The sequence below is a fragment of the Apteryx rowi genome, unplaced genomic scaffold (assembly GCF_003343035.1).
Source record: "Apteryx rowi isolate R43461 unplaced genomic scaffold, aptRow1 scaffold_69, whole genome shotgun sequence".
Taxonomy (NCBI): Eukaryota; Metazoa; Chordata; class Aves; order Apterygiformes; family Apterygidae; genus Apteryx; species Apteryx rowi.
In genome coordinates, this window is record NW_020450971.1 from 2,473,755 (window position 1) to 2,496,526 (window position 22,772).

General features: G+C 44.4%; 1 protein-coding gene across 6 annotated transcripts in view; it reads left to right on the forward strand.

The window, feature by feature from the left end:
- AMOT (angiomotin) overlaps window positions 1-22,772 on the forward strand; it is a 55,541-nt gene that overhangs the window by 19,311 nt on the left and 13,458 nt on the right. For 4 of the 6 annotated variants that reach the window (XM_026086257.1, XM_026086256.1, XM_026086255.1 and 1 more), the window contains 6 exons: window positions 1,497-1,660; window positions 3,109-4,027; window positions 10,541-10,994; window positions 12,869-13,013; window positions 14,486-14,578; window positions 17,216-17,361. In XM_026086257.1, the coding sequence (XP_025942042.1) occupies window positions 3,156-4,027; window positions 10,541-10,994; window positions 12,869-13,013; window positions 14,486-14,578; window positions 17,216-17,361 (1,710 nt within the window). In that variant the 5' untranslated portion in view covers window positions 1,497-1,660; window positions 3,109-3,155. Of the gene's footprint in view, window positions 1-1,496; window positions 1,661-2,513; window positions 2,581-3,108; window positions 4,028-10,540; window positions 10,995-12,868; window positions 13,014-14,485; window positions 14,579-17,215; window positions 17,362-22,772 lie in introns of those variants that run through there. The other 2 variants (XM_026086259.1, XM_026086254.1) reach the window with 2 other exon arrangements.

Here is a 22,772-nt window from a genome sequence, read left to right on the forward strand (position 1 = left end):
GTTGAGAAAATCTGTAATGCAGAGAAGGAGAATCTCAAGCTGGGTTGTATCTTTTTATTAAAAAAATAAACACCTCCCCCCTCCCCTTACATTTTTCCAGTTGAGACAAAAGAAATCTTTGGGTGGAAAGGCAGCATCACATTGCATAATAAAAGCCTTTTTATGCTCTAATAAAAAGAGTTGCTTAGGGCAACTTTTTTTTTTTTTTTTTTTTTTAAGTCAGTGATGTTATTGGTATGGGGGGGGACAAGGAATCTTTAACTTTTCTTGTGCAATACTGGGAAAAGAGGCTAGAAATTGCTTTAGTTATCTGCTATCTTAATGCTTGGTTTAAAGGTTCTTTGCTGCATATTTGCTGGCAGCTGTTTTCAATATATCCCTCTTGAGCTAAGTCACCAGTTAAGAATTTGACATTAGATGTTTTTTTTCAACCACCATCTTGAAGTACCCTACTGCACAACACAGCCTTGTTCCCTAGTTAGATATTGTTCATGTGCCTTGGAATTGCTGTTGACACCTCAAGTATTTAACTTGCAGATCTCAGATAATTTTTGTAGGGTGTGGATGTGTGCCATAATAAGACCGAGACAGAAGTATCCACGTCTGCATTCCTTCACAACATCTGTTTGTTTTATTTTTTGCAACATTCCAGGGAATTAAGTTAAATTATACATCTCAGTGAATACTTTTAATTTCACTAGTTTATTTTGTTATAGTTGCCTACTCTTAAAATACAAGCATGCTGTGTGTAAGAGTATGTTCCATTTCTTTTGCATCATCTGCCTTTCTCTTTAGGACACCTTTGGTAGTAGATTTAACTCCTTCTTGGATAACACACCTAAACACACGTTTTTCCTGTATTTGCTGGATTCTTCACTCAATAGTTAAAGTTTTTCTAGTGCTTTCTGTCCTAAAAGGGGAAAAATAACATAATTAAAGAATGCTTTGGGAATTAGAGCTGGGCTCTGCAATATATTTCTGGCATATACTTTGGCAATGTCCTTCACTTCTCTCACTTTCCCAATCTGTAAAATAAAGCTAATACCCTTATACTGAACATTCTCAGAGTCATTTTTGCGGCATAGTTCACTGATGTTTTTAAAGCCATAGCACCTTTCATCAAAGGATTTCTACTGAAAAAGGAGCCCTTAACACAGGGTATCATCATCTGTGCTGCAGCTTTCATTCTTAACAAAAAATAAAACAATGGAGTTAAAGAATTAGTGGGTTTAAATCACTATTTCACTTGGAGGCACAGATGGGACAGAGCATTACTTGGCAACATTTAATCTGGAGCAGAAATTGTCATGATTAAAGCAGCAGCTGGAGTACATTGTTAGGTACAGGGATTTTCTTTCATCCTAAAGGGATCAGAATTGCTTGGCTCTGGGAGAAAACAGGGAACTACAAAAGAAAAATATGAAATATTGGTCAAGGTTTATTATTCCTAGTGTCCTGTCTGCTGATTAAAATGATGTTTTCAATGCTTTCCTCAGAATTATTTTGGAGGTGAGGAGAGTATCAAGTGATCCAGCTTACTGAAGAGGAGACTGAAGCCATCTCTGAGAAGAGATCTTGGACTTGCGGGAGGAGAGCCGTGTGTCCTCCCATGTGTCAGAACTGCTCCTCCTTACTAAGGAAGTCAAAGTGAAGGAAATAGGTACGTGCCACTTCAAGTAGGATTTCAAGAGAATCTCATTCCAGGCCATTTATCAGGGCCTGAATTTCTAGATTGGTAAGGAGGCCTGGAATGAGAAGGATTTTGACTCTCTCTTTTTTAAAGCTGGAGAAAGGCTCTGTCTGCCTGACACATCAAGGCCTTGTATTATATTGACAGATCCATGCAGTAGGCTGTCTCGGCAGAGGAGACTGAGTAGTTATAGAGACGCAGAAGAAGTGAGACTCTTCATTTCTCCTGACTCCTGCAGTCTGTCCCTGGTTTGGCCAGGAAACAAGCTATTTGGGGCAAGTTACCTTTTGCTAAGGGATGACTTTATACAGAAGAAGAGTCTCAAAATAAAGTGAATACCACTGTGTATTCTGCTATTGAGGCAGAGCTGCCGCTCAGCCAACAAGTAGAGCGCGCTCTGGGATGTTATTGTGGACTATTCTGGCTCTGCTTTTAGTCATGTGTCTGAAAGGTATCATGAATTTTGGCTATTTCAATTCATGCAAGGCCAATGGGCTTAATTTTCAGTAACAACATATTCCTGACTCCACTGGGAGACTGACCATGCTGTAATCACTGTTGGATTGAATCCACAGGCTGCTGAATCTGTACTTCGGATGTGCTTGACATTAGCTCTTTACATTTCTTTCATTGGTACACCAGGCTTTTTGCTGTCACTCTGAGGTCTTTTTCTGTGCCTTAGATCAGACAACTCTTTTTCATCCTCTTGCTTTTGCATGCATTCAGATGATGATATTTAGATGTGTGAGGATTTGGTTGCCTTTGTATAGCAGGAAGTCCTCACAGAGTCTTCACTTGCACTAATATGTAGTATTTTCTTTAGCAGGGAGACAAAGTGCTGATCTGACTCTGGGTATTTAATAACTCTTAAAAATCTGCTGGTTAACCAGGTATTCATTACTTACTTTAAATGATCCAAGCTAAGAGATTCCTTTACTTCCTCTGATACGTATATTATCTTAATGGGCGTCTGCTTTTTTTAATTCTTTCTTAAACCTGACAAATTGCTGATTTCACCCTTTTATCCTTGTCTGCCTGCAAACATGGGAAATGTGTTTTGTTGTTGGTAGCCATAAGTGTAGAGCAAACAGGGCTCAGGCATTTTTACCGTCTTCCTGTGAATTATAGGTCTCCTTTCTGCCTGAAAGTAGCCTGGCTGTCTGATGTATTCAACATGTATTCTTACAGCTTACAGTTGATTAATATTCCTATAAACTTGCAAGTCACCTTTCATCACCTTTTGAGGCTTTGGCCCCTTAGCATGCAAGGCCTTCTCATGTTGAAGGGCCTTAATGACCCCTATTGTTATGGGAACCTTTGGTAACCTAACCTGCGTTTTTCCTTATTTCAAGCCATTGCTCTTAAATGTCTCCTGCTTTATCCACTCAGGCGCTAATAACCGTGTCTCCTCTCCGTAGGTCAAGGGCAGCTTTTACATTCTACCCAAAAGGCACCACAGTTTGAGATGAGGAATTCAGAAGAGCAAGCAGCTACGACAGTTTTACAGCGCCTGCTGCAGGAGCAGCTCAGATACGGAAACCCAAATGACAACCGTAACCTTCTTGCCTTACATCAACAAGCCACAGGAAATGCCCCCCCTTTCAACAGCACTGGGAGTCCAGCATCTCAGAACGAAGGGCTGAGCTCCCAGGACCACCAGCTTGTGACTCATGCTGCCCGTCAGGAGCCCCAGGGCCAGGAGATACAGGTGGACAACAGCATCATGGAGAAGCAGCTCTCCCCGCGACTTCAGAACAGCGAGGATCTCCCGACCTATGAGGAAGCCAAAGTCCAGTCACAGTATTTCAGGGGCCAGCCACATGCTAGTGTTGGGGCAGCATTTTATGTAACGGGGGTCACCAACCAAAAGATGAGGACTGAAGGGCGGCCCACAGTTCAGCGTGTGAGCCCAGGGAAGGTCCACCAGGATGAAGGACTTAAGGACCTCAAGCAAGGACATGTCCGCTCCTTGAGTGAGAGGCTGATGCAGCTGTCCTTGGCCACCAGCGGTGTCAAGGCCCATGCGCCTGTCACGAGCGCGCCGCTCTCCCCCCTCTCTCCGCTTTCTCCTCAGCAGTCAAGCGACCCTTATAAAAATTCTGGTTCCAATGAGTTCTACAAGAACTCGGTGCAGCCCCCTTCCCAGCCCAACTTGAAAGGGATGGAGCAGCGGGGTCCTCCTCCAGAGTATCCTTACAAAAATGTGTCCACCCCATCCATGAACTGTAAACCTCAGGACTCGGGACATTTCTATAGTGATCATCGCATGAGCCAGCAGGGAAGATCTGATGGGCCTATGATGAGGTATCAGCATCCCCCTGAATATGGGTCAGTCAGGTAAGCAAAACCTTAAAAAAAGACTCTGTGACATTCAGCCGGATAAGGAGAGAGAGTACAAAATTCAGTCCATTCTCCATTCCCCTCCCTCCTCAGGCAGAGATCCCATCTCTGTTATGTGAGACGGCATATTGTGTTCAGCTACGGACTGTGTCTGGAAGGACTGTAACCTGTTCCACTAGCTTACCTAGAGAGGTCTGACACCTTTTTTTTTTTTTTTTTTTTTTTAAGCCAGCTTGATAGATAGATAGATATTTTTATGGCACGGGGAAGTTTCATGCAGCTCCAGAGCCCTACAAAAGGCTTGTTAAAAAAGCCAAAGCTGTGGTGTGACTCACTGAAGAAACTTGCTGTTACTTATTGCACGACTAAGCTGTGCTTTAATTATGTCTGCCAAGACAAGATTTTTTAGGCTTAAACTGCACCTAAATGCCACTTAGGAAAGGAGAAAGTGAATGAAAGCAAGAATGGTGGTGGTGGTGGGGGAAATCACCTGAGCTTCCTTTAGAGTTTTCCAGATTTCATTTTCAGTGGCCCCCTGAAAGCGTGGGAGTGGAGCACGGAGCGTGCTTTGGGCCTCGTCCCAGCCTTGCTTGTTCAGCGTTTGCTGATTTGCCTTGCCTCGCTTGAAATCCCAGCCCGTCCTAGTTTCCACAGGAGCAGAAGCTAACTTGGGCTTGGGCCGAACACTGAAGTGCATGTGGGTGAAGGTGAGGTTTTATTCAGGCGGGCTGAAAATACGGCTCTGCTCCGTACCGTCTTATTTCTGTCTACGGCCAGGTGGGACTTCAGCACGGTGATTTTGGCCTGGCTGTGAAGCTGAAAGGGTGATAACAGAGCAGCGATGGGAGGGCGTTACTAGGAAAGTGAATGGTGCGAGGGCTCTGCGCATTTGTGTTTGCCCATTTGTGTTGCGTTTTGAGGGCAAAACCAGTGCGTTTGGGAGCGGAGCCTGAGCTTTGGGGACTTTGAATTGGCTGAGGACCTTCCCAGTCCTGTGGGGAGCTATTTTCAGAGTTTGTCCACCATTGTTTGTGATCTGAAATGACTTCAGCAGCATACAAGCCTGATGAAAAGGCCCTTTGATCTGGCTAAATAAATAATAAAGAGGCCAGGAAAAGGGGAAGTAAAGGGCTTTTGGGGGGTGGCCTAGTGATTGTAGAAGCTTGTTGAAAAGGTTTTTGAAAATTCATAGGCCTCGAATCTTTGTGCACACAGGAAAGGGAAACAAACCCTTAATGGCTATCCTGCATCAGCAATACTCATAATATTATATATAGCGTATCTGAGCCGTAGCCGGCTTGCTGTGTGAGGGAGAGGTATTTGAAAACACGCCAACAGTCAGCTCCTCTAGACAGGGTGATTTTTGTCTGTATTGGATGGATCCTGGCTGCTTAGAAAGAAAAGGGGGGGAGGAGGAGGAGGAGGAGAAAGGTTCAGCTGGCAGGATTTCCAGTAGGGGAAGCAACTGAAATTTGTCTTCAAAGCACTGGGAGTCTAATGAGGTTACTTTTTAACCTAAATAGCTGCGCGGCGAAGAGGTTTCCTTTGCAAGCAAATGCTGAGGCAGTAGAACAATTGCAAGACTAATCCATAAATTACAGCGCAGCGTAGCAAGGGCAGGGAGCGAGTCCTCAGGCCCCCTCCTTCTCCCACACACTTTAAGAGAAACTGTCATTTAGACAAGAAACCTTCTGTGTTACTAAAGGTGCAGCTGGGTAAGGGCTTGAGGATTTTAAAGGCGCACAGCTTCTGGGAGTCCATTTCCCTCGCACCGGGCAGCGCTAACGAGCGTCTTTGCAACCTCTGGAGGCCTGAAGGATTTTCAGCCGCTCCAGTTTTCCTGCAGTGGAGCTCTGTGTTTATCGGGATTAATTTGGACTGTTAACCGTGTGCATTTTTTGAACCATATGTCAAGGAAACAAAGCCCCTTCTCTCTGCTGGCGAAGGCACACCCTTTGCTGCGGGTTTTTCCCCTCATTGTTCGGTGGAATTTGAGGGTGACCTACCAGCGCGGTTAAATAAAACTTGTTGAGCAAGATAAACATTGGGGAATTCACAGCACTCGCGTGATTCACCCTCCCCAGGCTGGGAAAGGAATGGGCTGCGTGGTGAGCTCAAACCAGTCTGCAAACAGTTGGCCTCACCTGCTCTTGGGCGGTGTAACTTTGGGAACACGGATACATTCCTAAGGATGTCGGTTTAATGTAAATACTGGGCACGCCGGAGGCATCTGCGCTGTTATTTGGAGATTTTAAAGCTCAGAAGAGGGCTGGCTGTATGGGAAGCTCCAAAATCCTAGTCTCTCCCTATTACATCAAATGCACTTTTGTGTTAGTGATGGAAATAAACATTCAGGTCAGAGCCCCTGACGTGAGGAGGAGGAGGAGGAGAAGGATGCCTTGGGCCTGGTGTCCTGCATGGTCTCCGTGCCCGGCAGGACGGTTAGACGTGGGGGAGAAGGGGCTGCTTTCCACGACGTCTCAGCTCGGAGGAAGCAGTCTGCCTCTCCGATTCAAGCGCCATCCCCTGTTCAGAGCCCGAAAGACAGAGCTCTTGCTGGGGGATTAATCCCACTGGCTTCCCAGAAGCTTTCCGAGAAGGAAGCCTGCAGAATTTGTCCCGTAATTAGTAAATCGCTGCTCTGCGCCGCGTTCCCTGAGCAGCATCAAAGCAGGGGATAATCAGGTATGACGAGGAAGCAGAACAAAACCACGGCCGTTTGGTTTCGGCAGTCTAATCAAGCGGAGTCTGCCCCCTCCTGTAGTTAATGTTTCCCGGGTTGCGCGGGAGGGCTGCGGGAGAGAGGGAAGCTGTAACTGCTCGAACACGGCACAGGCAGGGGAAACCGGGAAGCTGGAAAAGTTTTTGATGAGCCAGAGACCTTGCCTGATCTCTCTATTCTTCAGCCGTCCCTGCTTTCCTTCTCTCCCAGCACATCTGCATGGCTTGAAGTTTGCAGTCCCGGCAGCGTCGGGACTCCTAATGGCTAAGTTTGCTTGCAGAACTGCCCCTACCCCATATCTCTGCCTTCATGACTTGAAAGCTTATGTGACCCTTTTAGTTGCAGAGCCATGAATCCAAGTGTGTGCTTGGCCCACGTGGTGTGTTTCTCTGGTACATGCCAGAGGGTTTAAGGGAAGCAGAGGTTCTTGTGTGGTACAGTCTTCAAGATGAAGTGGCCCTTAAAATTACATTTTCAAACTTGAACACTTGTGGGAGTTATTGCACTGATTTCCCCCCTCATTTGGGTTTAAGATCTTTTTCACACTGAGGCAAATTGAAAGATAGCGAGTAACTTTTATTTTCCATGTGTGTTGAGGGTCTTCCTGCATTTTTCTATGAAGTGGTTAGACTGGATTTAATTTTAATTGCTCCTGCAAGGTTACTTGATTACTGATTATATCACATGGAGGGAAGTTTCTATTGCCGTTCTATCAACAATTCTGTTGGCTGACCCCAGTAGTGAATGATACTTTAAAATTTTGGAGTCTTATTTAAAAACCTTGAAAAGTCCATTTTGGTTCATTTACCTTTCTAAACCTCCGAATCCAAAATTGGGGTAATGGGGAATAAGCTGTGTAATTCTCATGTTAATCTGAGAGATTTCAGAGCCAGATATTTTGAACCCACAAAATACATTTAAGTGTTTTGTCAGACAAAATTGAAAGTGGTGGTGATGCTAAAAAAAATTCTTTGAACACATGCAAAAGTTCGCATGCAAGATCTTATAAAGCTGTTAGTTGTCACTTTGAAGTTTCTAGGTAAAACAACCCATCTTTCAAAAAATATATTTCCTTGTTGAATTATCTCATTTTGCTGGGAATATAAAAGCTTTTGTGACAGTTTGGGAGTTGTGCATCAAGCCAGTTCCAGAGCTGATAATGCAACAGAACTAGTGGCTCCAAGCTCTCACGTTGTGGCTTGAACCCACAAGATTGGTATAATTTCAAGATGTGAGAGGCTGTGTATGTGAGTGCCAAAATGCTGGAAATTTTGGAAATGTATCTTGTTTAGAAACACTCAGCCTTGATTTCCTAGAGTTCTTCTTTACAATAGGTTTTAAAAAAAAATCATTTCCAGGTGTGTCAGTACAGACTGTCCCTTCAGAATTTATCTGCTGCTGTTGCTTTTCTTTGGCCACCTTTGCATTCCTGTTGGGAGTGCTCAGGCCCTGTGGAAATCACAAGGTGCTGCCTGTGCTTCCTCTGGGACGGCCGAATAACGAGGTGCTTTTAGTCAAATAGCTTCAACTGTTTAACATTGGCATCTAGATAGTCCTTATTAGCTTTATAACATTAACACACTGAGATCAGTGGAGTCAGTTAGCCTGTTCTAGTAATTGCTTCAGGTTCTTTTAGACTTTACGAGGRTATTTTGTGGGTTCAGAATTGGAAGGGTGCTTTTTTGCAGCTATGAGGCAGACTGGCAACATACCTATTTTGATCCAACCTCTTTAGGTCACCATAGATTAATTGTCACAACAAAGTTATTCCATTAACGTTTATGACATCAAAACAGAGCACTATGACGTTACGTAAAGAATAAGGTCAAGGAGCCAGGTGATTTCTGAAGATGCAAAGTTAGCACATAGCCTGGGTGAGGAAAGAAAGTGGCTGGAAACCATCTGTGATAAACTAGATGACCTTGAGCATGTCACATGGCCTTTGTGCCTCATTTTCCATTATGAGAACTAACAAATAAAAGTAATGAAATAAATGAACAATAAATAGAGCTGACCTCCCGGGAGAGGAAGAGCCAAGTTGCTGCTACTAAACTGAACATTCCTGAGGAAATTAGTTGCACATCTCTTGTCTGCATGACCCTCGAGATCCTCATGCAGCGTATGATCCTTCCTGGGGAAAAACAGCTCTTGAAATGACTCTGCTGACAAGGAACACAGTCACTGGAGTGTGAGAAAGAAATAAACAGTATCTAGAGCAGTAATTCTTTATTTTTCCCTACGTGGTTTGTTTTCCTGTTAGGGGGATGTTTCTGTCCTAGTCTCTTAGCAAGGATACTTGGCAAATGTGCCTTCTTGGCTAGAACGATGCCCAACACTGGAATAGCAAACCCTATACTGGGCTCGGTGTGTACGATCTCCTACATGCCCTGCCAGCCAGATGTGATTAATACAGCTGTTTCCTCTTTGGCTGGATATGGAGAGTTGGTGCATTCGCTCTGCACGGAACAGGAAGGATGATGCTGAGTGTTTGYACAGCAACCAAGAAGCCCACCGTGTAACCCTTTAGCTCCTAGTTCAGTTCTGTGCTTGCTGTTATTGATTGACATGTCGCTGACACTCCTGGTGTGGTGGGAGAGCTGTGCTGGGGGCTCTCTTGTGCGTCCCATACCCCAAGTGCACTTGGAGCAAACCCACAGGGTCCTTGGAGGTGGCCGTGGTGAATGCCGACAGCAGTGTGGCACCATTCAGCACCACCTACGGCCAGGTGGAACAGTACATGCTCTTCCAGCTGCAGGGTTGAACTGAAGCCCACAGGGTGGGAAATTTTATCAGGAGTGTGTCAGAACACATTGAACTGCTAGGCTGGGTTTGCCCCAGCCTCAGCTCTGTGCTCAAGAAGGGACTGGCTGTGGCTTAGAGAGGGAGAGACTTCAACTGCTAAAGTAAAGAACATGCTAAGAAGTTAAAGGTTGAGCGTCTTAAGAGAAGGAAGCAAAGCCTGCCTCCTGAGGTTGTCCAGCACAGTAAACCCACACGATGTTCTAAGAGTGGATACTTCCTTGGCTAACACAGCAGAAGTTGAGCCTGGGATCTCCAGGGATTGGGAAATGGGAGCTGGTGAAGCTCGAGTGAGTTCTGTAACAGACTTGTGCATGATGCAGATTGCTAGATCTGTCTTTGATATCCTACAGAGGTTATTGTTAGGAGCAGTAAACACACCTACTGCATAGGTCTGAGAGAGCTCCTGAATCAAAAGTCTGCTTCTGACTCTTACATTGGCTTTCACATCCTTTAACTCTCTCATTTTACCAGGCTGCAGCTTCTTGGTTGGCATTTCAGAATGCTTGGACCAATGGTGCCTAGCATAGAAACAGAGAACTTAGCCAGTTCCTTTAACTGTGCATCCTCTGAACTGCAGGAGAACGTTCGTTGTTTCTGTATGAGAAGTTGTGCATTTTGAGACAGAACAAAACAGCTCATTCCTAACAGTCTTCTGTTTATTTGTTTTATCCACAAAGTGTGAAAAGAAGTTATAAAAATAATTCTGGTCAGTAGTTGTTGAGGGAGTTTCTCCTAGTGTTTCTGTACAAAATGGACTTAGGAGGAAAGACCTTCATATATTTAGAGTTTATTTTCTGATAGCTGTTTGATTTTGAAGCTTTTTAAAAAAACCCAAACATTAAAATGAGGAAAAACTCATGTATAGGTCTTGTGTGTGGGATAACCTGTTAGGAGCTACACAGGTACCTGCCTTCCACACCTTGTCACTTGATTCACACATCATCCTCTGCATGACTTTCATGGAGCTTCTGCTCTCTGTTTTGTAGGCAGAACCCAGATGTGCAGCTGCAGTTACAACAGAGACCACCTCACCACCACAGCCCRACTTCTTCCTTAACGTCCTTGGGATCTTTGACCTTGCTTCAGTCTCCGCCACCATCCAGGCTATCCCCTTCCCAGCATCAGCAACCTCTGACTCCAAGCCAGGGGGATCCTGCCATTCTGCCACGGACCCAGCAACCATTCTTGTCAAACCAAGTCCATCAGGGAGATTTGTACCGATTATGTCAGCCCTTCCTAGGCCCGCAGCAGCAGCAAGGCGACTCCTATTCAGTAATGTCCAGGGCTCAGCAGATACCTTCCCCATATCAGCAGATGCAAGTAGATCCTTTTGCCATAGTTTCCAGGGCCCAGCAGATGGTAGAAATCCTGTCAGAAGAGAACCGGTCTTTACGACAGGAGCTGGATGGATGTTATGAGAAAGTAGCCCGGTTGCAGAAGGTGAGTGTTCTTGGATATTAGGTACTCTCCTGTGTCTAATACCCTCCATAATTGAATCATCTAGTCTGCATTTGTTACATTGCTTGCTTAAGGGACCGATTAGCTACTTTAGAGCCTCATATATCTACACTGATCAGTCTGTATCCTGTCCCTTTGGGTGGTAACTTAGCTTCATCAGAAGATACCATCGAAGCCCTCAGTTTTATTCTAACAGGTGGCTGACCATGCTCCAAGCAGCATCTTGAAGAGGCTGGCTGCTTGGCTTGCTTGCCTAAAGCTGGTGTTCTTGTTTCTAGGATAGCAGTAGACCTCATCTTCCCGTCAGTCTGAAAAGGGTTTAGAGAGAGGTCTCAAACCATAGTCACTCAGGGGGGACAACAAGGGACATTGCTGCAAAACTAGTTGGCAGGACAGTATGTAAGAAAAGTACTGCTGCTCTGGCCACATTAGAGACATTTGGACCTGCAGGACTGAAACTAATACATTTTTTGGCACTGAAATTACTTTAAAAGCGCTCTCTCAATACCACACAGCTTCTATGGAAACTTAATATGCTGTTTGGATCAAACTGTTTGCCACCTTTGGCTTTATGAAGGGACTAAGTGATGCTAAAGCCCTTCTCCCATATGTTTTAAAAAATTCCAGTGAGAGCTATCACTAACACACATGTGTAGAAAGGCTTTCAGTGCAGCCTTGTAGAAATCGCTTGTTGATGAGCAGTGGTTTAAAGTTGTGCGGCAGGTCAGCTTGGCCTTTGCCTTGCAGCATGAGAGGATTAGTGGCGCTTGCAGGTTAGGGCTTTGGGGGCCTTGCAGTGCCCTTTGCACCGAGCATTCTCCAGGGCCATAAAAATGTGTGGCTGATGATAAAACATTTGTTTGAGTTCAGATGGCCAGTGTGGCTTCCCACACTGGTTCATTCCCTGCATTACCTCTTTCCAGTGACATGTTCGTTTTGTTGTATTTTTTTTGGAAGGTTCCTGGCCAGGAAGTGCTTTAGTGAAATGTTTGACAGCTTCCTGATAATGAAAGGAGGATGAAAATGAACTCCTCTCCCTCCCCTTGTTGATCTTTACTGGAGACAGGGCTGATGGGGTTTGCTATTGCATGGATCCACACTTCCATAGCAGTGCAAAACCACGCCGCGTGAGAAGAGTTAGAAGTGAATCTCCTTCTGCCTTGGGAGAACAGTTGCTTGCTCAAGATCATATTGAGAAGCTTTACACTGAAGGTTAGAAGGAAGGAGAAAACATTTTATTGCAACTGTTCCCCTCTTCCCCTGCCCCAACACAATTTAGTAAATAGAATATTTAAAGACTGCTAATGAAATTGTAGAATTGTGAGCACAGAACATCAGGAGGTTTTATTGTGAACTTTAGACCATAAAAAATACAGAGCTGCAGAGTTCATCAGTAATGCAGAATCTGGCAGTAGCATTTTTTTTTTTAGCATAGTTTTGTCTGCTTTTCTTGTTTTATTTTACTTATTCAACTTGGTATCATGTTAGCTGTTTATATAATTGTTTTTTGCCCAAACTAACAGTAGTGCCAAACTGTTATGTGCTATCCCAGTCTCTTAAAAAAAAAAAAAAAAAGAGAAAGATGACATTTGTGCATTTTCAATTCCCTGGGGCAATTCCCGGGGCAAACAGAGCTAGTGACTGGAAGGAGAATCCAGATCTTTTTTTCAGCCTTTGGCTTTATAACAGAGGATCCCTTGCAAATCTGAGGCCCCGTAGTTTTACGTGATGTATAARTGTAGGTGTATTTTATCTCAATAAAGAAAAATTTGGAGCCTCAGAAGGAAAATTACTTTCTAAGTAAAATGTATTGCTAGTGATAAAATAGTAAGTGCTTGTTTTCACTTCCACTGCAGCTGGAAACAGAAATTCAGCAAGTTTCAGAGGCATACAAAAACCTGGAGAAATCATCCTCTAAGCGGGATGCCCTGGAAAAGGCCATGAGAAACAAGTTGGAAGGAGAAATTCGTAGGCTTCATGATTTCAACAGGGATCTGAGAGGTGAATGAAGTAAAACTTTTCTTCATGCGTTTTTATTTTGTTGTTGTTGTACTTACTCAACAGGCCAGTGCTTTGCTGCGGGATTCATTGTGTCTGGCACAAATGGAACATGACAGGATACTCAGGTATACTCAGTCCGGGATTTGAAGCAGTTGCTGGAAGTTTGGAAAAGACAGGTTTAGGAGAGTGCTGTAGTCTCTCACTACCAGCCTGTTTCTCATTGAGAAGAAACATGTGATAAGTGTGATAAGCCAAATACCATAAAACAGATGCAAGCCTGGAATTCTCTCTTGTCTTACATCCTAGACACAATTTGTACAATTTGTTCAGTTTATACAAATGGAAAGACGTTTTGCTGACTGCCTAATCCCACACCAGGCACGTTCACTTTATTTCCTGTCCAGTGACCCCTTCGCACTGACATACAAACTGCAGACTGTTCTTCCTGAAGTTCTTGTCATTTCTTATCAAAGCAGGCATCTGTTTTTTTGGATCCCCCTCTCTTTTCCAGGGTGAGATATTATTAGTGTCTGGTTCTTGCTAAGAGGCTGAGGAAGCACCGTGCCTGGGAATGGAGAGTGATGCTGAATGGTGTTTGACCTTAACATGGGTCAAAGTTTAAGTGTTACAGTTTGAAAGGCAAAAAATGCTTGTGATTTTAGATGTTTAGAGGTCTATAATGTGTTTTAAAATACAAGTTTAATTTTTTTATAAAAACCTTCTGATTGCTCTACACATCATCTGCTCTCACTGTCCTTAGTCTCTTATTAGACCATGTTCCCAGAAACTGTTTTGCATCTAAGAAGTAAGGCCATACAGTGTCCAGTGCTATCGAGAAGGACAGTACACAAAGGCTTGCATTAAATAATCTTATTCATAATAAAATTCATAGCATAAACATTTCATTTATATGTTCATAGTCTGATCTAAACTTCTGATAGCCTGCAGCAAGCAGRACTGTTAAACTATACTTAGGATTTTATGTTTTTCCCTAAAGTCAGATAATTGAACCACAGTAATTTAATCTTCTAAGTCTTATGATTGAGTGGAGGATTATAGGGGAATCTTTTAATTGCATGGTGAGATTTATTTGGGTGGAAAAAATAAGTGAGATGTTTGAAATGATTCTTTATAAAACAGATGCAATACAAAAGACTGAAATGAATCTGTTTCTTGTACTGAAGTCTATGAAGTGGCTCAACGTATTTGTAAAGATAGAAAAAAATAAATTTCTTATGTGTTATAATAGTTTAAAGCAATTTCTTTGGAATTCTGCTTAATCCCTTTTGACTCTTTGTGAATGTCTACTCAAGGACATGATTAGAAACATTTCAAAAGTGTTTTTACTCTTGACTGTGTAGAATTCGGAGATCTGTTCCCCTAGCTTGCATTAGAAGTGTCCTGAGGAGGCGTGACTTCATTCTTGAAAGTTTTTGATTCTTCAGTGTTTCTTTTGTTGCAAAATTCTGCAGAACGTATGGAGACAGCCAACAAGCAGCTTGCAGAGAAGGAATTTGAGGGGTCTGAAGACAATCGGAAAACCATCTCTCAACTCTTTGCACAAAGTGAGTTACATATTTGTTATGGGTCACTATAAATGCTCTGGTCAATCTGGGAAGGATAAAAAATACAGCAGGTTAGCATAGTTCGGATCTGTCAATCTGTCAGTTTTCTACTCAGACGGAAATCGGGCAGCGGCTTTCCAGAACCGGCACTGGAGAAAGGAGGTGGAATTCAGCATTCCCTTTCTGTCAGTGTGTAAAATCCATCTGATGGCATTTATTAGCGATTTCAGAGCAAATAGCGTGCAGTTACCTTGCAAAATTAATGTTTACCCCATAACGTGCAGGATAATTTGTGCACCTAATTTGTCCCCTGCAAGCTTTGGGCTTAAACCTTACCAGGCTGGCAAGAGTCTTGGCATGAGTTAGGGCCGATGGGCCTGGGACCCTGAAGGTCTCCCATCTCTTTCCTCTTTAATTTGGCTCTGCCATATCCATTTCAGCAAAAATAAAGGGGATTAACACTGCCTCCAGTATGCTGGGCTGGGTGAGGGTCATGGATTCTGTCCACAGCAGGGGATTTATCACAAGGCAAACCAAAGTGACAAATGCRAAATGCTGCTTTTTCTTTGTACTGAAATGTCTTGAGGCTGACAGTAGTGAGCCAACTTTCCTCTCATCCCATGGTGTACTCCACCCTTCTTACAATGCTCACTTTTCTCCAATTGTTATATAAAAGGTAATGCAATAAAATTGCAAAATAGAGAAGATTTTCCATGGTGCAACACTCATTGCTGCTTCTCTGGCAAATGCTGGTATCCCTCCCTGGTGTTGTCTTTAGCTTATTCCTTATGGCTTAACATTGCCAATGGATGGCTATCAGGGCATGAATTCAACTCTCCTGGTGGTGGTGGTAAGTCTGTCAGTTTAGTCCAGCTTTTAAACTGAGTTGGTGGACTTTGAGATTCAAAGATGCACCCAGAGAGGTGGGAAGACATGTTTTGTTGCTTATGGTATCTCTCCAAAAGAAGGCCAAAGCTGTGAGGCCTTACATGCCACTACGCATTTGGGATGAACGTGGAAACCTCTCATCGCTGCTCCAAAAGCCTAGCTGCAAGCACTTACAGATTAACAAACAGACTGTTGGCACTGATTGATACCTTCTGGCGTAATGCCACCCTGTCTCATCTCTACCCATCTTCTGCAATATGCTGTAGCAGGCTGACGCTGGCAGCAACTCATCTCCTGGATGGAAGAGAAATACTGGGGTGGGGGAAATGGGTAAAAGAATAGGCTGCTGGTAATATTAGTCTCTAACCCTGTGTTCTTACGGCATGAGCTACCTCTGAGTTGTGATCTGAGTTTGCTCTGCAGGGTTCTGGAGCGCTCTGTTTGTGCACAGCTTGCTTTTGCAACCTCTGTGTGGGCTGCACAGCTTCCCTAGCAGAAGGGAATCTGCAGCTATGCCGTCTTGCTAAAGCTTTGCTCTGGGCTCTCTGCTGGCAGAAGAAAGGGAATAATTGTGGTCCTGTAAATATAGTTATGCAGATGCTTGCACAAACGGGCCTGTGTACTCCATATGCAGTCTCTCCTAACACCCAGGATCTAGTTCCTGTTTTTCAAGCCTTCCACTCCTYGTCCTCATTCCTTTGTCGTGGGATATTGGTTTCTGGAATGCAGTTTCTCTGGTGTCATCAGCGCTGGGTGTAGATCACTCCAGGGAGTATTCTGTGGTTATGTAGCCAGTGAGTGTGCTAATGTTATCATTGTAGCTGGCTGGCTTGAGCTGAGAATGACAACACATGCAGAGGACATCAGCTCTCTGTTGTGGCTTTGCTTTACACGCTTGTGTGATAATTTCTCCAGTCCCCAGATATTTTGTCCAGTTTATTTTTTCTAATGAAGTCAGTCACCCCGTTCTTGAAACGGTGTAGCTGCTCCCACCAGGTCCAGCTCTTTCTGGAGAGCAGCTGAAAAGGAAGTGTTGCTGGGTTTGGAGTGGTTTTAAAGCTTTGGGCATGAACTCGCAGTGCTGGGCAAAAGGCTTTCCTGGACTGCAGGTCTGCTTTGACCAGGGCAGGTGCCTCAGTTCTGGCCCAGAGAGTCATTTTTAAGGGCAGCAGAAGAGGACTGAGGAGTTTTCATTGCTCACTTGTTTCCTGGCTCCTCTTGTGAAACTACCAGCAAAGTGGGACAAGTGGGTGGTACTCCGAGAAGGAGGACAGCTACCCCAGGCAGAGCCGCCTTCCTCTTTGTGGGATCAGTGTGGAAAAAAGGAGCACAAGTCTTTCAGGCACAGAAGTCTACCAGCTCCTCTCCCCAGCCTGGGATATTAAAATTACTCAGTTTGTTTTCCAGTGCTGAAATATCAGAGGTGAAGAGGTGCCAAGTTTCACTAGCCGTCTGTATAATCAGAGCAAATTGCCTAACTGTACTGAGTGATGCACCTTCTACCCCTCCTCGCTAGCACTGTGGCGCATTGTTACTTGAAGTGCCATGCCTGTTTTTCAGGGTTGCAAATTCTTCTCTTCCTTGAAAGCCAGGCACTTTTTTCCCCTTAGCAATAGATTTGCATTCTCTTTTTTAGGGAGTTCCAGTAAAAGTTGCCCYGTCTTTCCTTCACCTGTGAAGTGAAGGACTCCTGAAAGCTGGGTAGAGAAAGACTGCTGTCTATTGACAGTTCTAACTTTATTTTGATAGACAAGGAAACACAGCGGGAAAAGGAGAAACTGGAAATAGAACTGGCTGCTGCACGCTCCACAAACGAGGACCAGCGAAGACACATCGAGATCCGAGACCAGGCCTTGAACAATGCTCAGGCCAAGGTGGTGAAACTGGAGGAGGAGGTAAGGATGCTGGGAGAGAGAAACTAGGATAGCTCCTGTTCCAGTAAAAGTGACTGTGGGAATAAGTTTGTCTGGTGCAAATTAGGAGGAAATCTGCTTGCTTCAAAGCTGTTTATATCGGCTTAGCTTTGTGTTGGTTAGCTAAACCACTGAACTACGCACAGATAAGCCACAAATCTCTCTTTCCTTGGAAGAGCTTTTGTCTAAGCAGCCACATTGCATTTTCTTTTTGTTTTAACTGATCAAAGTGGTCTGGAACTGAAATTCCGGCCCTGGTAACCTCCTGAACTTGGCAGAAGTTGGGTCTGGGTGGACTTTTAACTAATAGCAAAGGAGCCCAGCTTGTCCCCTTGCCAGGTGTTCCTCTTACACCGGGTTATCGTGGAGCACAGCCATGCAGATCGTGGTGTGTGCCCAGCATTCATAACAAGCTGCGCATGACCTTGGTTGTTTTCTCTCCCCTCCCTTCCTCCCGCCCTCCYGAGAGGGACTAATGCATTTGAGCTGCTTAGCTGGGCAGCTTTCGCAGCAGTGTCTTTTGCAGCCTTGTCCCTGCCACTCACGCATGGCTCCCACCTCCCTGCCCTTCTGTGTCATAGTGTCCGTCCTCTTTCCTCCTGCCTACTCCTTTCCTCTCCAAGGCTCCATTTCCCGCTTTCAGCCTCTGCTTCCTTTACTCCTACTCTTCCTCCATAGAGAGCCTCTGGAGGAAATCTCATGACCAAGCAGACTTCCTCCACTGCAGATTTGTTGTCTCCTCCTTCAGTTCTGCCATCTGCCTGCCTACCAGCTCTCACCACCTCCCTCAGTTGCGCACAGTGCCTACATCCAGCTGCGTCTTGCCATCTTGGAGATGTTGCTCAAACCCTCCCCTTGTCTGCTTCCACTCCRCTCTCCATTCAGGGTCCCCTGCTCCAGCAGAGGATGCTGCTCAAATAAAGTGAGCATCCTCCTCTCGTCTTGTCTGCCTTCCTCCTATCTCCTGGCACAGATGTAGCCATTTCTTAATTTTAGTCTGCTCTTTTGTAAGCTCTGTATTTGCCCCAGTACCCCTTCCCCTGAATCCCCCTGTCCATTTCTTTTCCTGCTGTCCCTCATTTTTGCCCCTTGCAGGACACTTTTAATCACTTCTGTTTCACAGCAGGCCTCCCTCGGTCTCTCCCTTCCTGGATCTGCTCTGCTCAGGCAGGTGCTGATGCAGGGTTACCTGTCATCATGCTTTGGCCATATCAGCCCCTCTCCCCAATTCCCCGCCTTGCTTCCCTTTCTCCGCCACATCAAATACAGGCTGTTGGTCTTTGCTTTCCAGGACCCTCATGGTTAACCCCATCCTGTTGTTTTCTCTCCTTGTTGTTGTGAGGGTGTCTTCTACCAACTGCCCTGTTTTTCCCCCCCTCCCACTGAACAAGCACCTCAGTGCTTTCTCCCAGGCTGCCTTCACCTTCTCTGCAAGCACCGGCAAAGCTGCTTTGAGCTGTTCTTTGCCGTGATGCCCATGACAGGGTTGGCGGTGGCTAGCCACAAAGCCTACTGCCTCTCATGCTAATGCAGAGTTTGTCTCGCTTGGCCTGCGCCGCGTGTGTGCTCCCGCCTGTCAGCTCGGGTCCTGGGCTTGGGCTCTGAGCTCCTGGGGCAGGGAGCTTTCATTTCTATAGCGCTTAGCGTTGCCAGGCCCTGCCTCGTCTCTGGGGAACCAGCTTCTCTATGTATACAAATTACAATAATAAAAAACAACAACCCCCCCCCCCCCAAGAGCAGAGTCAGAAGAAGCTTAAATATCGCAGGCTGTTTTCAGCCCCAACATGCGCAGCTACAGGTCCGTTGATTTCCCTAGAATTGCAACATCTCCTGGCACAGCAGACTTGCACCTCCGTTGCTCAGGAGGAAGGAGATTATTAGGTGAGGATAGTTTAAACATGAGGTGATTCTGTTTGTATCTAAAGCTGTTCTGTCATTTGAGCCTGCAATATATTGGGCTCTTTGGCTGTCATTAAGAAACTCTAAAAATCTGGTGTGAGATTAAGCACGCAAGACATCCTCGCGGCTTCTGTGGAACTATGCGCCTGCTTGGAGTCAGCACGCGTACAGGTGCCGTGATCAGCCAGGGCCAGCACGCACAGCGCTCGGCTAGGTCGAACCTCTGTGTAGGTGCTAGTATTGGCTTCCTCGAGGTGAAGTTGGAGCCTTTAGAGGCAATAATAATTGTATGAATTTCTTCGTATGTTGTATGTATATTGCATGTATTTCTTTTTAAAAGACTGTCTCATTTTACCAGAAGAATTGAATATGGTGCTGCTGCAAAATACTCTGCCTAGGTAAAATAGTAAAGTAAGTAAATCTGGGCTAGGTTGCACAGTACCTTAAAAAACACACAAATGTGCATAYGCTGATTTTGAGTGAAATGCCCTAGTCTTGCTTGCATGAGGGCTTGGGGTCATTTGCATCCAACCTTTGCTCGAATCCCAGGGTGCTCAGGAAGTGCCACCCTTCCTGTTGTAGATAAATATGGAAGCGTCTCAGGGAGCAGGAATTAACTCTGCTTTTTCCTAGAGGTGAGGGGAAATAAAGGGAAAAAAGAAGGGGTGAAGAGTCACTTTTGCAGGTTTCCCAAATCACTTTTTAATGAAATACGATTTTAAAGCATTTTTTGCCTCATTAGCATTAAATTGTGGGAACTTCTCAAGTCCCTGAGCTGTTTGGTAGCTTTCCGAAAGACAGCCAAGCAAGCTGTTCAGTGCTCGGAGCACTGTTGAAAAAGAACTCAATGTCATCCTGAGTTAGTGGCATTCAGTGACCAGGATATATGAACAATTTGTCAATTATTTCTTTTATTCCTGCCAGCTTCATTTGAGTTGCTAGTCCCTGCAATTGTCAGGAATTTCCAAACTCGTCCTGCAGAAGAGGGTGGAGTTTCTTACGCTAGGGTTTGGCAGCCACTCTGGCTCGAGGCCTGAGGGGGGTGTGCATATTTCAGTTGTTGCATCCTGTAATGTGAGTTTTCAGCTTTTTTCTCCTTCCTTTTTGACTTCCTATTAAGCAGAGTTATCCTGCCTTGTATTCACCAGATTCTTTATTAAAAAGAATATTTTATTTCCATTTTGAGTGCTCTAAGCCACATATCGCTATAGCTGAATTCAAATGTTGCTGTGGAATCAGAACTTCCAGATTCTTTTTAAAGTCCTGTGCCTGAATTGCCAGCTTGGGCAAAAACACCCATAAGTAAAATACAGCTATTTGTCTACTCCTACGGATCACTGTGAGATTTTATRTGTGTTGGATTCTAGTGTCCAAGATAGAGGGAAGAAAGAGAAACATGGATGCTAAATGTTACGGAGGAAAGGAATGCTCTTGGAGATACCTAAATATAGTGTGAAGCAGTCAAAAGCAAAAGCGGACATTCACAGCGTATTTTCCCCAGTCTGTTAGGAACGGTGAAATGACTTTTCAAGTTTAGGATAAGCTGCCATTAAAACTAGGTAGTGTGGAGTTTATTTCTGCAAAGTGGTAAAATGGGTGAGAGATCATGGGTATTTAAAACAAACTTAAATATGTCTACAAACAGACTTGCAAAGTGTGTATATGTTGTATATGTAATATTTAAACTTTATGACTTCTCTACTATACATAAAGATGTGCAGTAATATAACCCTTATTTTCACTTTTCCATTTTCATTCTTCCCTTTACTAGATGTTTCACAGTAATGCTTAAGTCAGCAGCCCATCAAATTTGTTTCTAGTGAAGTGTTAGTCTGTTCTTTTTTTTTTAAATCAAAACTTTAGATTATTTTCATTACACACAATAAATTTGAGATAAGTTGAATACATTTGAAGTAAAACGCATGCTGGCTTAAAAATATATATTGCAATCAGAACTGGTCAGCGGTAACAGTACTATCAACTAAAAGTTCTCCTTTTTTGGAGCATGGATTGCCATGGTAGCCTCAATTTTGCTGTAAACGTTTGAATGGCTGCTGTGCGCAGCAAGCGCATAGTTGGTGGACAGTCACGGTTGGCCTCTATGTGGGAGCGTTTAAAATAGTCACGTTACCATGCGTTAGCCAGCATCTGCCAGCATACACCCTAAGAGCCTTCAGCAAATGGAGCACGATGTTAAACTTCCCTTTGCTCTGAGCCACGGGAGAATTGCAGGGTTTACGGAACGGAGCATCCTGACCRGTCTGCCAGACTCGAGATGCAGGCTGGCTTCTTCAGAGCCCTCACCAGGCTTGTAATACTGCACCACAGAGGTGGTTTAATGCCAGATGTTTTACCTAACCATAATTGCTGCATGTAGAGGGTACAACTGCTACTGCTTTTACACTTTAAAAGCAATTTTTAGAGCTCTCATTGAGTTTGGTCACTTCTGCTTACCCTRGTTGATTCTTACCGTGGAAGACCACGCTTCAAGTTTTTTTGTTTTTTGTTTTTTAAAGATATATATTTATTAGTGTAACTTGTACTCCCTTGCGCCACCACTTCACAAATGCCTTAAGTTTTGAAAAATAGTGACTACCACTAAGATATAAATATCCATCCACTCTGCCATCTTCACACACACACCTTACAGCAGAAAGCAAAGCTCGACATCCCCACTACCAGAGAAGCACTGGGAAGGGGGGGAAGGGAAGCAGAGTGAATGAAATATCCTTCCTCAAAATGGCTTCAATTTAGAGGCTGTACGATCCTTCAGCCATCAGAATTCAACATAAACCAGATACCAGAGCTTAGATACTATATTCATTTCCCACTCAGCTATTGTGGAGAGAAATAGTGCGCTATTTCTGACAACWCTGGGGGTTCTGTCCGGGGGGAAAGGCAGAACCATTCATTTCCAAATGACGGCTATTGTACTTTATACGCTGTATCTGGGATGCTTTYGGAACAGAGCTCGGGCTTGTAGGGAAGAGACCCGAAGGAGAGTTTGAGTGCTTGAAGGCTTGTCTGTTCTTTTCTTCAGTCGTGTCTGTGGGTCTATAAAAAGATATTCCTAGTCCCTACAAGCTTTGCCTCACTTTGCAGAGACTCTCAGAGCTATGTGACTCTTCCTTTCAGGACAGAGTTGCTTTTAAAGGGAACGCTTTTGGGAAGTTTTACTGTTCATGGATGGGTAGAGTGGAAAGGTGAGAAAATTCCCCTTCTTCCCTGTAACGTGCGTGTGTGTTTAATGACCTGTAGCTCTGTAATGATGCAGAACTGGCTTTTTATTACCATGTCTCTACCTCTCATATTCTGCCTGTTAGTAATTTTCCAGAGGTGGCTTTGAGAGTTATAACTAACTTTAACACAAACAAGCGGAGAGGCGACATTATGGCATTTCCATGCAACAAGTGCTACTCCCTAGCAAGGGAATAGCGTTACCAAATTGCTTCAGCATGAGTTCTCGCTGGGGCCGGTGGCGCCTCGTTGGGCCT